Genomic DNA, 15,027 nt, shown 5'->3' on the forward strand with positions numbered 1-15,027 from the left:
TGTAAAAGAGAAAGCGTTAAACAGTATGATTTTACATTAGTTAGTCACTGGTTGTAATTATTCTTATAAATTTTTATTTTATCAAAGGAACTCAAAGAATTTACTCCTATATAGCCTTTAATCCATGATATGATTTGATAAACAAAGAGATGAGGAAAGAACAAGGCAAAGATCACAATATGAGAAGAATATTTTAAAAACACAGACCAAAATCCACCTGGAGGCAAAAACTGTCTAAAAAGGGAGGGAAGCTGCTGGATATGTGACATGAAATTAAGCAGGATCGACAAATATAGTGAGGAATAGAAAAAAAGCAAGCAAAACATTTTTTTTAAAAACAAAAACTTTAGATTTTATATAGCGCAAAATCCACGTTAAGAGCTCAGACAGCTTTACAAATAGTCCCAAGCTAACAGTAACGTGTAACATGAAAAAGAAAATGTAAGGCCCAATTATAATTCTTTTTTTTCAATAGATACAATGTTATTATCAGCCAGGTTCTTATTTTACATCTAAGAAAAGTGAAAGAATGTGAGCAAAGAGTCTTCTACTTTGGACTACGCAAAGCAGTACTTGAAACAGGAACCTATTGGTTTGAAGGCAATGTTATACCAAGTCACATAGACTGATAAGAGAGAGAGAGAGAGAGAGAGAGAGAGAGAGAGAGAGAGAGAGAGAGAGAGAGAGAGAGAGAGAGAGAGAGAGAGAGAGAGAGAGAGAGAGAGAGAGAGAGAGAGAGGAGAGAGAGAGAGAGAGAGAGAGAGAGAGAGAGAGGAGAGAGAGGAGAGGAGAAGAGAGAGAGAGAGAGAGAGGGGGGGGGGGGAAAGATATATATGCATGCGCTTAGCAGGAGCAGTTTATTTATTCTTAGGCTTTCGCCAACAAATCACAAAATTTGATGACACATACATGAAAGATAAAAAAAATTGGTAAATGAAACTAACAAAACAAGATGGTGATACAAATAATTGTGGTAAAAAAAAAAAATGGTACCATTAATTGACCAAAACATATTAAAAAATTGCTCAAGCTACCAACCTTGCATTTCGAAGAGCCGGACATGAGGCAGTGTAAAATATTGATCACAGATATCGCCAGCTTTTGACCATCATCCTTTTGGTACTGAATAAATGGGATGGAAAGTCAGAATGAATAATATCGATAGAATAAACAACTACGGGGGATCCCAAAAGAATGAATACACATTAAAAATAATTGTAAACGTGGCATTTGATAACATTTAATCATATCATAAGTGTAAAAATATTTCTAAGTATCATTTAAATTTTATTAAATCCCATGTTTACAATTATTTTTAATGTCTAAATTATTTGGGACACCCTGTAATTCTTTGTTAATGAAACAAAAGTTGTGATAAAACCATCTAATATATTGTTGTTGACTTCACGTTCCATCATAACTGATATTAGGTCACTTTGGAGATATACAAAATGTAAATTATCTTATGTATTTTGTTATTTATTTATTTACTTTATAAAACAATTAGAAATAACAATTAGTGATTTGGGGATAAACAATGATTTTAGCACATACGGTAGATAGTATGTAAAATACTTCAATACTATGCAGTGTGTGGATGTTTATTTTTGATGATATGATACAGACCTCTTTAATATAAGCATTTTTGCTCAATACCTGTATCAGTCCACAGCTTCCATCAGCTGCTTAGTGATCACTTTGAATATTTTCTTTCAATGACCAATGAAGTCATTTCAGAGAATATTTGAAACGTTTAGTTTATTGAGACATTCCAATTTACCGAAATCTGAATAATTAATACGAGCCTTCTGTCATTACAAATGTGACCCATCTAGTAAATCCTGTATCATGTTAGAATGAATGAGGTAAAGAATTTGAAGTCAAAGTCAAAATTGCCACAATTAAGAAATTAAGGCTTTTGAATTTAAAAAATAAAATTCACTATTTCAATTAAAGCACTTATTTCAAATCACATTTTATAGGTTATGCTTAAAAATCCAACTCTAAGCAGTGGGTTCACCATGACATTTTACCGTTTTGACATCCTTGGTCACAAATCAAAATAGAATTGATAAATAATAAGCAAGCATATCGTTATGAAAAAACAAACTTACAGAAAGTTTACACAACTATCATTTTCATTTAAACTACATGAGCAAACAATGTAGTAAGTTTTAAAAAAAAATGAAATACCTTGTAATAATACCATTTTGACATCCTTGGTCACAAATCAAAATAATACTGATAAATGATAATTTAACATCTTGTTAAAAAAAAACAACTTAAATTTAAAAATAAACAGGAGGTTCACACAACTGTCATTTTTATTTAAATCACACGAGCAAACTATGTAGTAGCTTTAAACCCCCCCCCCCCTTCAAATAAATAAACAATTTTGTTTTCTTTTCACGTCATGGTTTGCAAAACTTACTTTACAATTATCTAGCAGGGAAATGAAAGATTTCAGGTTTTCTTCGTTGACCACCAACACCTGCATGGCCAGTCGGTCACCGGGTAAATCTGTTATCTGGTCCATTTGATCTGATGTTAATTGAAAAAGGAAAAGTTTCATTACCATGTTTAAGTTCTTAACAATGTTACAACAAATAAGTGGTCTATGTGGTCTAGTAGTATGACACTAGCTTTTCGGATCGGAAGGTCCTGGGTTTGAGCCTCGCTTAGTGCATAGTTGAGTCCTTGGAAAAGGTTCTTCATTCACATTCTCTCATCATACCCAGGTGTAAAATGAGTACCTGGCCGTTAACAGTGTTGTCTCTGTCCAAAAAAGATTTGTAATATCGCCTAACAGGCGTCATATCCCGTCCTAAATATCAAATGTTGCTGTTGGTCAGGAACCCCTTGTAAAGCACTTTGAGGACATTTAGTGGGTATTGCACTATATAAAAGCTCAATTAATTTAACTCCACAATCTACTAAACAGATGGATATAAAATGATAGTTACACTGTGGGTCCAACAATGCACAAATTAAATAAATATTAAGATATAATAATGATACAATGGAACAAAACTCACAATTTATTAAACCAATAAATCAACACATAGAGATACCTGTCCAATGCAAAAGAAAAGTATTTGTAATTATTCTTTGTCCACCAATCAGGGGACTGAACTTGGTAGATAATGCTTTCACTCAATACCACTGAGCTGCATATCAAAACCGCTTTTGACCTTATGACCTCTGCCATAAACATTTACAATTTCCCCATAAAGATCAACAATTTCCTCATAAACGTTGACAAGTTCCCCATAAACATCAACAAGTTCCCCCATAAAAATCTATTTACCAATCAGTGGAATGAGTATATCAGGAGGTGCATCACTCTTTTGAATCTCTAACAGAACTTGAATGTAACCGTGTACAACTTCTTTCTCTTCAACTTGACGCTGAAAAACACAAAGATGTAAATATGTTTTATCTGGGTTTTGATCAATTCTTTGTTCAATATAGAATGAATGAAATTGACGTCACTCAGCTCTTTGTTGTTGTTATTAGACAGCTATTTTGATGATTACTTCTTACTATATTATATCAATCAGACTATAAATGTTCAAGGTTACATATAGTTTTGTGTGTAGATACATTATATCCGGCTTGCAGATGTTGTATTTTACCAAAACACATTGTAGCATAACATCAATCAAGGAAGGAGTAGCATCATCCTTAAAAACTTAAAATCATTTGTTTTATATTTATTTTCAGGGGTTTTTCAGTGGTCAAGACACTTTAAAATCATATTAGCATAAGAAAAGGAAGGTAAAAGAAAAGTCAAAATATGTTATATCAGAGTTCATTTGTTCCCAAGAAATGTAAGACCATGGAGACTTGGTTAGACAGAAAAGTGAGGTAGATCCAAGAATACTCTGGTTTGTTATGACTTAAGTTCCATCCAGTCATTCACACGTGATCCCTGACAAAAGAAATACACTTAAATGGTTATATAATACAAGGGTGAGGCAAAAAGTAATGGGACTCTGCTTATTACTTTAAAACAAATTGGATCAATACCAAGCATTATACCTCAAATAAAAGCTTGGCATTAGCCGAGTAGAATGCTACATCTCAACATAGTATCCTCCTCTCTCGATAGCTACAGTCCACCTTTTTATAAGGCTATGTATTTCGTTCTCGTAAAACTGAGTTGAATGAACTTTTAGACAATTTTTCACTACTGTCTTAGCTTCTTCATCATCTTCAAAGCGATGTCCCCTCATTGCCTCCTTCAGTGGACCAAAAAGATGGAAGCCTGAAAGTGACAGCGTTGTCCATCAATTACCTCCCTTTCTCTGTCACATGTGGAAGGACATTTTTCATGAAGAAACAGTACTCGTTTCATTTCCAAATCCGGTCAAACTTGACCAATTCTTGCTTTCAGTCGTTTCAATGTCTATTTGTACCTGCTATCTCATCAAGAGTTCTTCTATCAGATTTGATCAATGCCTGTCTTTATTTGATTAACTGGGTTGACTCAGCTTGGTTGGTGACCATTACAAGACTTGCCAGATACAGATATGGTTGAGGGGGTTTCAGATTAGGAGTTGGATTGTATCTCATTTTCTTTTAAATGACGAGATACACATTCAACCCACCTAAAAACACTGCATCTACAAAATGCCTGAGTTTTTAAAACTTTCTCAAGGCGTTTAAAAATGTTACTCATCATTTCTTATTCAAAAACAAGAAATTCAATGACAGCTTCCTGTCGCTTACGGACATTTGTGGGGGCAGCCATTTTCAACTGCAATAACTTTGTCAAAATTTAACAAAACTAAAATTTTCAACTTTTGGTTTAAAGAGTACATGTGTAAGTTCAATTGAGCCAAATATGACGTGACGTGAAAAAGAAATGAACTCAGTAGGAGATTTGTCCCATTACTTTTTGACTCACCCTCGTACATGTAGCAGCATTGTGAGATTATCTTTTTGTTGATAAACCTTTTGTAATATTTCACTTTAATATTCCTTCAGTGCAAATAGGTACAGAGTTAGGATACGATTTAAGTAATTGATACAAGAATTCCAATCATGCAGGGCAAGATTTGACATGTAAATAGCCGACCAAGTACTGACCAGTGATTGCTTTACGAAGCATGGACCTTTCACACACCTTGTCAATCATCACACTATGCTCCTTAATATTCTGGACATGGGTGAATTGTAACTACATTAGAAATTCTTCATAACCAAAAGGTTTGTCCTTATTTCTAAACCATTAAGCAGACTTCAACGATTTCTTGCTTACTCTTTGGACAGGTAATGAGAGAATCCCAAAGTAATTTTTGTCACAGAAAAAGTACTGACCCTCTCGGCAACCAAAACCAGTTCATGTACTTGACAATCTTGTGCTTTACCAATTGAGCTATCAAGATCTCAATTGTAATTGCAGGTCAACAGGATAATGGGTTATGGCAAACAGAGCACAAAGTCAGTATTATGAATTTTTAAAAACCCGAAAAAACAACCCCCCCCCCCCCCCCATCAAAACCAAAAAGTAAAAAAAAAAACAAAAACAAAATACCCCCCCCCCTAAAAACCTCCAAAAACAAACAACAAAACGAACAAAAAAATTAAAACAAAAAACAGAAAACAAACAATCGAAAAGACAAAACATATCACATATATCTATAAAATTCTACTTTACCTGATCAGGGCAGCTCTGGTGAATGGCGTGTAACATCTGAACCAAACATATGGAGGCCAACCTTTGACCTTTCACTTTTGACTCAGCATTGATAGTGAGGCAGCATGGAGCTTTGTTGGAGAAGACATTCAAGACAACGTCCAATGTGGCGGGTGTTATGGCCAAGACAGCATTGAACTGAAAACAGATAGAATCGAGTAAACAATGGTGTACATAATTGTGTGTTCATATCTGCATTAGTCAATTAAACAATATATCAAATATTCATAAATTTAACAAACACTGGCACTTTTGAAAAGTTTTGAAATAAAATCTACTTGTTTGGTTGACCAAAAAAAAAAAAATGTTTTCGGTAGTGAATATATATCTTGAGAGCCTTCAAATGATTAATAATAATAATAATATCAGTCTTTCTCTATTTTACAGAGAGACTATCCGAGTTTTTGGGACAGTCAACTCTTTGTTACCAGAATTAAAAAGCCTGTTTGGCTGGAATTTCTGTGGATCAAAGTGATCACGAGAAAAAAGGATTAAAATGTCTTGAGTGCTCTGTATTTCTTAAAATGTGTGTAGAAATAATATTGGGTGATTGCATTCAATTATTATTACATTCCATATTGAAACTTTCATAATAAATAAAATACACACGAGATGAGAGGATTCAAAATAAAAACATAAACGCAATCCCTATTGATGAAAAGTGCTACATAAATGACAGGATACAATTCTACTCTCATTTTAGAAGTATCCTGTAAAGTGAGTCAAGTCTTATATTTAAAAATATTTTTTTTTATTTGATGCACAATTTTCTGTTTTCAGTGGAAATTTGGCATTTAAGTTACAATAGATTAGCCTACTATCCAAAGCGTAGCAAGCAATTGCAAATTGTTCAGTTTCACGCAATAGAATATGGGACAAACTACAGCTCTTTGGGCCTACTGGTCTAAAATGACTACTTTTTGGCATTTAAGAATAATTGCATTGCCCCAATCGTTAGTTGCTGGAGAAGTGGGAGTTAATTAAAGTAATTCCATTGAACAGATCGTCGTTCCAATTAATAAAGGAAAACAAACCAATACAATTATTTATATTCTACCCACCATAAAGAAATCTAAATTTGGGTTATACCTCAAAATAAGACTGGCATAACCAGAGGTGTTTATTCCCCTACAGAAATTGAGAGATGGGATTAACAATATTGACTGGTTTTGAAACAACTGGGTGTCCTGACAGCTCAGTTGGTAGGGCACTCGCTACACAAGCAAAAGGACCAAGATCGATCCCGGGTGCAGTCGAGAAGTTTTACTGAACCCCCTGTTCACCCAGAAGTGAATGGGTAGCTGAGTCTGTTATATTTGGCAAAAAAGTACTTTGCGATTGACTGGTGTCCTAACCAAAGGATAGCAAGTAATTGCTATTGTCCATTTTACGCTATAGAAACCAGGATAAACTCCAGTTCTACGGGCCCAATGGCTCTGAAGGACTACTTTTTATAAATAACTTTTCTGTCATGGTGGATAGCTCAATCACAGTGCAGTCGCTCCCACCTTTCTCTCCCCCTCTCTCTCTCAAGCCAAAATTTGGGTACAAAACTGGACCCTCCATATCTAATTTCAATGCCTTACCCACTCAGCCATCTTGTGACCTAACTTGAGCTTTTATATCGCGCAATATCAACTAAACAAGTTCACAGCATTTTACAAGGGGTCTCTAGCCAACAGCAACACTTAACAAGATATTCCAATTTTGTTTTTTTCGGACAGGCACAATGCTGATAATGGCCAGGTATCCATTTTACACCTGACAATGGTGAGAGAATGTGAGTAAAGAGGCTTTTACAATGGCTCAACTATGCACCGCACAGAGTGGGACTCAAACCCAGGACCTTCCAATCTGGAGGAGGGTGTCATACCACAAGATTACAAAACCTACACAAATTCAATAAACACAACATTAATAATCCTAGCGTTTACAGGATGCAAGAATATCATAGCATTATTATCAATCTGAGATCACAAATAAAGTAAGTATGCTCTGATAACTTGAAAATGAGGGTGGTGGGCGGGGTTATTCTCACCTCTGACCCTGAAATGATGGCACCAAAAGTGTGTAGAAGACCAAGAAGAGTTTCTTCTCCTAACCTCTGTCTTTGTAAGCTGTCTGTAGAAAGTAAAACGTAAACAATTTAAAATCTATTAAACACTTCTGAGATATTCATAAAAATTTAAGGCTACTCTTGGCAACCCAGATTACTTACTCAACTCCAGCCTTGTCCAAAGGGTTGGGTTCCTGTTTAAAAATTATAAACCTTGTGGCAAAAGACCAACAAATGTAAGATTTTGAACAAATGTATACAATCCTTCAAAAACTATATAAAATCTGATATGACCCAACTAGATGATAATATATTGAACTCTCTATATGAACTTCCAGGTCAAGAAACAGATTAAAGTTTTTAAGTATACTAAAAGAGTGTCATCATCATCATCATTATGGCTTATCCCTACTGGACGTGGCCTCTGCAAATACCAACCAAAACAAGCTTCTATACTGCACCATCCTTCCATATGCAGTCATTGGCTTATTCATTTATTCACTGATGTCTTGTGACAATTGCTTTCTTGGTCTCCCTCACCCTCTTTTACCCTCCACAATACCTTCTAGAAAATTTTTGTCAAGGGTGTCATGACTCTTGATATGTTTTTTAAAAAAAGCAAGTTTTAGTTTGGCATTTAAGTCATGTTTTAGAGTGTGTGATTGTTAAAAATGCTTATAAAAGAAATATAATAAACAATACACAAATAAACAAAAATGCGGAAGAATATGCATTTTTTACATAAGGTTGGCACCACTGTAAGAACAAGTGGATAACTTTAAAATCGTTTAAAATACACAACACAAAATGACTAAACATCTGATATTATACCGTATAAGAAAGGTGTCACTTCATTATCCAGCAAGGCAGGTTTGAATCGTTTTCCAGACTTGGCAGGTATGCTGGAAAGAAATCATAAAATGTAACATTAACAATAATATAAATGACATAAACAAATAATTGTAAATTACAGCTTTCATATGAGCAATATTTGTTGTAGTCAAATAATCCAGTACAGATCAGAGATTTATTTCAATAACAATTTTGTTCAGATAAAAACATTCAATTCATAATTTCAAAACAGTTTCTTGGCATTTTGAATGAAGATCTGTGGTTCTACAACTACCATATATTAAAAAAATATAAAATAATGGAGGGACATCATATTTTAAAAAGTTTTAACTTCTCCTCATAGAAGATTTCAATTGTACTTGTACAAACTGACATTCTTTACCATCTTATTTTGTGGTTGGCTGAAAAAGGCCTCGGGCCTTATACCTTCCTTGATATGTACTTTTTTCAAAGCTGTTATTGATGGCAGCAGCTTCTAATGGCGTCACTCTAACATGTTATGATGATTTATCCAGGCCGCAATTCTTCACCACATTCATGCTCTTCAGTCTCTGGCTCTTTGCCACAAAGCGTACATGTGGGACATATCGAAAGTCCCCACTGATGGAGTGACACTGCCATTAGGCATGTTCCTGACCAATGTCGATTCGCCATCCCCCAATGCCTCGTCTTGCTGGTAAAGATGCCTGGCAGCAGGTATAGATGGCAGTATGGGATTCCCATCAAAATGAGGACACTCACTTTGTTTCAATAACACACTCTTTTATATAATTGGTAGCCAAAATAAAATTATTTTAATTTAACTCAGTTCTGCACTCAAAGCAAATATGTACGAATTTGATGAAACCAAACTAAAGTGACTGATTTCCCACAGATTGTTTTAAGGGTGCCTTTGGAAGGGTCTCGTTGTTTCATCCACTTCCTTATCTTTGGCCCTATTCCATGTGGCTTTCTGTCCTTTGCATTGATTAAAACCAATATGTACTAGTTTGCAGGTCTGATACTCAAAATTGTTATGGGCTCATTGTTGAAATACTCTCAAAGCGACACAAAATATTGTCCATAACAACAATGTTAAAGCAAGCACATAAATGTGTTTGGTTACCAGGCCTACTAACATGTGCATTTCAACTAACCCTTAAGTAAAAAAGGAATAAAAGCTATCATGTTTATCTCTTCTGTAGGAGACGATTTTCAAAAATGTTTTTTTCTGTTTCTGTTTTAGTGGCTATCAAGTAGTAAAACAAGGAAGTGAAAAAAAATTATTAACTTTGGTAAGTATGCATACTGAAATTCCTGTTCTTACTGCAATTCCTTTTGTCTCCATGAAAACTGAGGATCGTACAAACATTCCATCAAGTGAAGCGTCAAAGATACATAATCCTTCAATGTTTTCTCCTCTTGATTTGAATCGCTTGCTCCCTGGGATAAACATTGCTGAAAACAAAACAAACAGAAAAAGAAAATGATAGCAGAAGAACTAATGCTCAATAGTTTGTTCTATGAGGTTTAACTAAGCTCATGACACTTTAGGCCTATTTCAACACCACTAAAAAAGGAACAAAGCCTTCTCCTAGTGTTCAAACATTTAAGAAGCATCTAAACATTGAAGTCTTTTACAGGGCATTTTATGATTGATGGTTTTTTTTCTTCTCTTTTTCTATATACATATCTGTCAGCCTGTTTTGTATATGTGTGTATGTGTGTGTTTGTGTGTATGTATGAATTAATTGTCAAGCGCCACAGCGCAGAGCACTTTTAAGTGGATGCTTAGGCTCTTTAGAAATTTATATCATTATTATTATTATTATTATTATTATTATTATTATTATTATTATTATTATTATTATTATCCTTTTTCAAAAGGAAATAAAAAAGAATATGTAGACATCGCAGTCTTTCCTATAAAATACTTAATGTTTATAACACATAAATAACCATATCAAATTAATGCTTCCAATTAAAACAAACTCACTTGTGAAATAACAGAATGGGCTATACAAATAATATCACTTAGAAAGTCAAAAGAGGCCACTTGGACGATATTGCTGGAGTTTCTGGGGAGATAAAAGTGTGAAAAAAAATATGCTCAGGTGTTAGTTGAAATGATTAAAAAAAAACAAAAAAACAAACATATCTATATAAATGAGGACTGTATAAAAAATGCTGCATGTAATAGCCATTAAGGATTTTGATAATCGTGTGCCATTGCATCTAAATGGTATTATGTTGGGATGGTTTAGACGGTGAAAGTCGGGTTTATAGACAGAAATACGAGACTTGTGTGAGAACAATGTGGCTCAGCGGTATGGTTTTTGCTTCATTCCTGAAAGGTACCAAGTTTGAATTCCTGCTGCATTGTGTGGCCTTGAGGAAGTCACCATGGACTAGGTCAGTTTGCAGCGCTGCACTGACACTGACGACTGGGTTATTCTAGTCTTCCCTTGCAAAAGACCCGGAAGACAAATTTTCCAGACAGGATGAATAAAGGGAATTTTTAAAAAACATTTTAAACTTTTTTTTTCAGCTTTATCAAAAATTTAAAAAACTAAAATAAATTTGTATGTCATGATTTTCACTAAAATATGTCCCTCTTTTACCTGTGTCCTTTGAACTTTAACTGCAAATCATAATGTCTCCATCCATATAATATATCTGGACCTGACCATTTTGACTATGACAGTGGAAACGTTGATAGATGACTAGGGCTTCATCTAACCCTGAATGGCATCACAAATTTTGAATCTACACATTTTTGATTCCTTCTACAGAATTACATTAAATGATTGAAACTTGTGGAAATAAAAAGTTTGGTGTCTGTACCAATTCATCCAGGACTTCGAAGTGTCTGCAAATCTATAAACTAATGATTATGACTACCATTTATTGGGGGGGGGGGGGGGGGGGGGGGGGGGCTGATGTTCAGAGGTAGAGGGTTTTTTTTCCCCTGGGGAGCTTCTTTTTTTTTTTACCCTGGGATACTAATTTTTAAGAATTTTAAGTATACAGGTCTGTCATTGTTCTGAATGAATAATAACTATATCAAATCAATGACATTGAAGGCTAATGTTTGCATTGCTCCTTTTCCTTGACAAAAAAAAAAAGTCCTTTAGAGTTATGTACCTCAAAAGCAGAGAATTATCCCATTTTCTGTGGTATTTCTGTACCATTTTCAAAGGACAATAGAAGTCTATTCCAAGGTACTTTCCAACAGATCCAAGAGACCCAGCTACCAAATCATTGCTGAATGAAGTGGATGCCAGAAAAATAATCTTGGCTTCGCTTGGTTGGTCCCTTTACTTGTGAAGCAAGTGTTCTATCACTGAAATATTGTTCCACCGTTTAACTGAAAATAACTTGATTTCTGTCCACGCATTTTTTTCACTCAAGAAGAAAACTGAATTGACAGATTGTGAGACACTCTTGAACGATTAAGCAATTACCATGTGGACATAATTTCTGCAGCATTGTATTCAAATGGGGTTGCCAATAACTCAATGATAGAGCATCCATCTTACAAACAAGGACTTGAGGTCTTTTTCTGACCATCTATCCGCCCTCCAGTGATTGAGTAGCAGGGACTGTTAGATCTAGTGAAAAGAAGGGACCTATCCAATGGACAGTCAGCAAATGTAACTGCTTATATAATTCCATAGAAGCAGGGAAAAATTCTGTCTCCATGGGCTTTATAGCTCTAAAGAACCACTATTTTAACTGACCAAAGACATTAATAACATGAATTTATACCTGCCAACAACAACAAGGCACTTTACAATATCAGCTGCCAACTCAATGCTTTTAACACAGAATTCACGGGCAATCTGCTTGCTGATCTTTTTCAAACATTGCGACAAAACGTTCAACAGTCCATTTGGTAGATGGGTCAGGTCAGGACTTTCTGTCAGTTCACTAAAAAAATGAATTGTCAAAGATAAAGAGTATTATTTTTTACCTTGAATTAAAAATATATAAACATTCATATTAACTACATACAATACGCTGAGGTTTAAAAGAAAACCGACAAAAAAACAAACAATTTTTTTTTAAAACAACAACAAAAAAATAAAGTTGAAAGAACTCTTTTATTGATAAAAGAAGATTTTGCATTACAACTCATATTATACTTTGACAGACCACAAACATGAAATTAAAAAAAAAAATTAATGACTTTTCTTTCATTTAGCAGAATATGTGTGATAATACAACATTATCTTACTGAACAAGTTTGGCATCAAAATTAGTTACAAGAAGTGAAGTTTTTCAAAAAGTAATGTCACTCTTAAATAGAAAAGTATGCTTCATTATGATAAAATGTATATTAAAAAACTCATAAAACTGTATTGTAGTGACATACAGTTCGATAATGATATCGCAATCATTTTACCTTAAGGACAAGAATCCAAATGAGAGGTCGACAAAAGTACCATAGTTTTCTAAGAAAATCTCCGTAAATTCTTGTAGAGACTCGTCATCTTTCTGTGAATTTAAATTTTATTTAAAAATAAAATAAGTATAAATTCGTAAATAAAATCACATTATAAGTGATAATCTATTAACACAGGCTCTTCTTCTCCTTTGTTCGTTGAGATGTAGTGACTCCCATATGAAGGATGATCAGTCTACATTTGACATCAATCAAACCTGAATCATGCTATCTCATACAAGAAATAGAATAACAGAATTGTTCTTATTCAGCAAAACAAACAAACAATTAAAAAATAAACTGTGATGTGACAAGTTGTTGATTGTTCGAGAAGCCGATGGAAAACAAGTGTGAGCATTTCTGAATACTGCATATAATATGGCTCAATTTCAAATATTTCTTTAACATGTGTTTACTGATGTGGTAATTTGATATCTTTGCTTGTCATTCATGTAAAAATAAACCATTTGTGGGTCTATTCTGTTTTTTGGGTTTTTTTTTTTTCTTGATATTATTTTGTTAAGGTTTTTTTTTGGGTTTTATTTTCCACTGCTATTGAAAGCAAGTAATAATTCATACTCATTCCATATTCATTAATCATTTAATCAAGCACCTTTTACTATTTTTTTTTTAAAGACCATGCCATAAAGTTCCATCATAAAAGATCTATTCAATTCTGAACATCCCTGATATTTTCTATGCCCGAACTGGGTTCTAATATAATGAATAACGTTTAGCATATAATTAATAAACTTTTCTTCTCTATCGGTAGGTGGCCATTGACCAGATATGCCTGTCACGACACCAAGTTGCACCATGACTAAATATTGATAAAATCCAACATTGAACTTGAACTTGATCATGATCCGTTTACTTTTACCTCCATCTTTAACCTTGCACCCCCCCCCCCTTCTCTCTCTCTCTCTCTCTCTCTCTCTCTCTCTCTCTCTCTCTCTCTCTCTCTCCATCTCTCTCTCTCTCTCTCTCTGAATGTGTGTGTCTCATCTCAGACCAATAGAATGATGACTAATAATACTAATATATACAAGCATACCCTACACCTACACCACACTTACTAAGTTAAGTAGCCCGGCCTAGTCTACAATTTTACAGTACAGTGGCCTCTCAATGACTCAATCTCAATATGAAAATGAAAAGGTGAAAGTTGAAAGAAAGCAAGAGCCGGAGACAAAGTAAAGACATCGCGTATACCTACGTTATAAACAATGTCAATGCTATGGACCTATTCAATATATTGTGATGAGGGGTAACTAATGATAATACACTTCACTAACTATTCTATGGTCACAACAGCTAAAACTAAACCACGGTCATTGTGACCATGACCAAGTGAAGAAGAGCACCTAGATTCTAGGCTAGAACTCACCCCAAAGCTCAACGCAATCCATTTTTCTTCCAAAAGTGAATCCGTTCCCTCTTTTGATTTAGTCTTATCCATTTGCTTAGTAGCTTGTCCGGTGGTCTTTATAATGTATGTGTCATTTCGGTGTATTTTGGGGCAGTGTCGGTACACAAAATTATGAGGAAATTCTTTCGAAGCCCAGCCCCTTTTTTTTTCTCACCCCCACTCTCTAATATATAGAGGTAAGAAAACATCACGGATGTAAACAATAAACGAAGTGTCACTAGCAAAAATAACAGTATACATACAAATTTAAAGCTAAACCAACCGGTGAAAACGGGAGTTGGAAAGGAAAGGTTAAGGGGCAATGGTTTCGAGTCACAATTGAGCTTTTATATTGCGCAATATCCACTAAACGTGCTCAAAGCGCTTTGCAAGGTGTCCCTGTCCAACAGCAATATTTAGCATGTAGGACCGGACAACCAACCTGTTAGGCGATATTACATTTTTTTTTCTCGGACAAAGACAACGCTGTTAACGGCCAGGTACTCATTTTACACCTGAGTACGGTGAGAGAATGTGAGTAAAGAGCCTTCTCCGAGGGCTCAACTATGCGCCGAGCGAAGCTCGAA

The 15,027-nt window shown here is 34.6% G+C and overlaps 1 protein-coding gene across 1 annotated transcript in view; it reads right to left on the reverse strand.

Annotated features, from left to right (window-relative positions):
• LOC144959013 (neurobeachin-like protein 1) overlaps positions 1-14,631 on the reverse strand; it is an 80,390-nt gene extending 65,759 nt beyond the window's left edge. Inside the window, exons 1-11 of the mRNA XM_078891342.1 lie at positions 14,420-14,631; positions 12,994-13,085; positions 12,357-12,518; positions 10,585-10,666; positions 9,916-10,046; positions 8,589-8,659; positions 7,740-7,822; positions 5,663-5,839; positions 3,308-3,407; positions 2,432-2,541; positions 1,039-1,122 (exon numbers count right to left, since the gene is read on the reverse strand). Coding sequence (XP_078747468.1) covers positions 1,039-1,122; positions 2,432-2,541; positions 3,308-3,407; positions 5,663-5,839; positions 7,740-7,822; positions 8,589-8,659; positions 9,916-10,046; positions 10,585-10,666; positions 12,357-12,518; positions 12,994-13,085; positions 14,420-14,491 — 1,164 coding nt within the window. The 5' untranslated portion in view covers positions 14,492-14,631. The remainder of the gene's footprint in view (positions 1-1,038; positions 1,123-2,431; positions 2,542-3,307; positions 3,408-5,662; positions 5,840-7,739; positions 7,823-8,588; positions 8,660-9,915; positions 10,047-10,584; positions 10,667-12,356; positions 12,519-12,993; positions 13,086-14,419) is intronic.
• Positions 14,632-15,027: the final 396 nt, after the last annotated feature.

The sequence above is a fragment of the Berghia stephanieae genome, chromosome 13, assembly GCF_034508935.2.
Source record: "Berghia stephanieae isolate SIO BIC M18660-M18661 chromosome 13, UCSD_Bste_1.3, whole genome shotgun sequence".
NCBI lineage: Eukaryota > Metazoa > Mollusca > Gastropoda > Nudibranchia > Aeolidiidae > Berghia > Berghia stephanieae.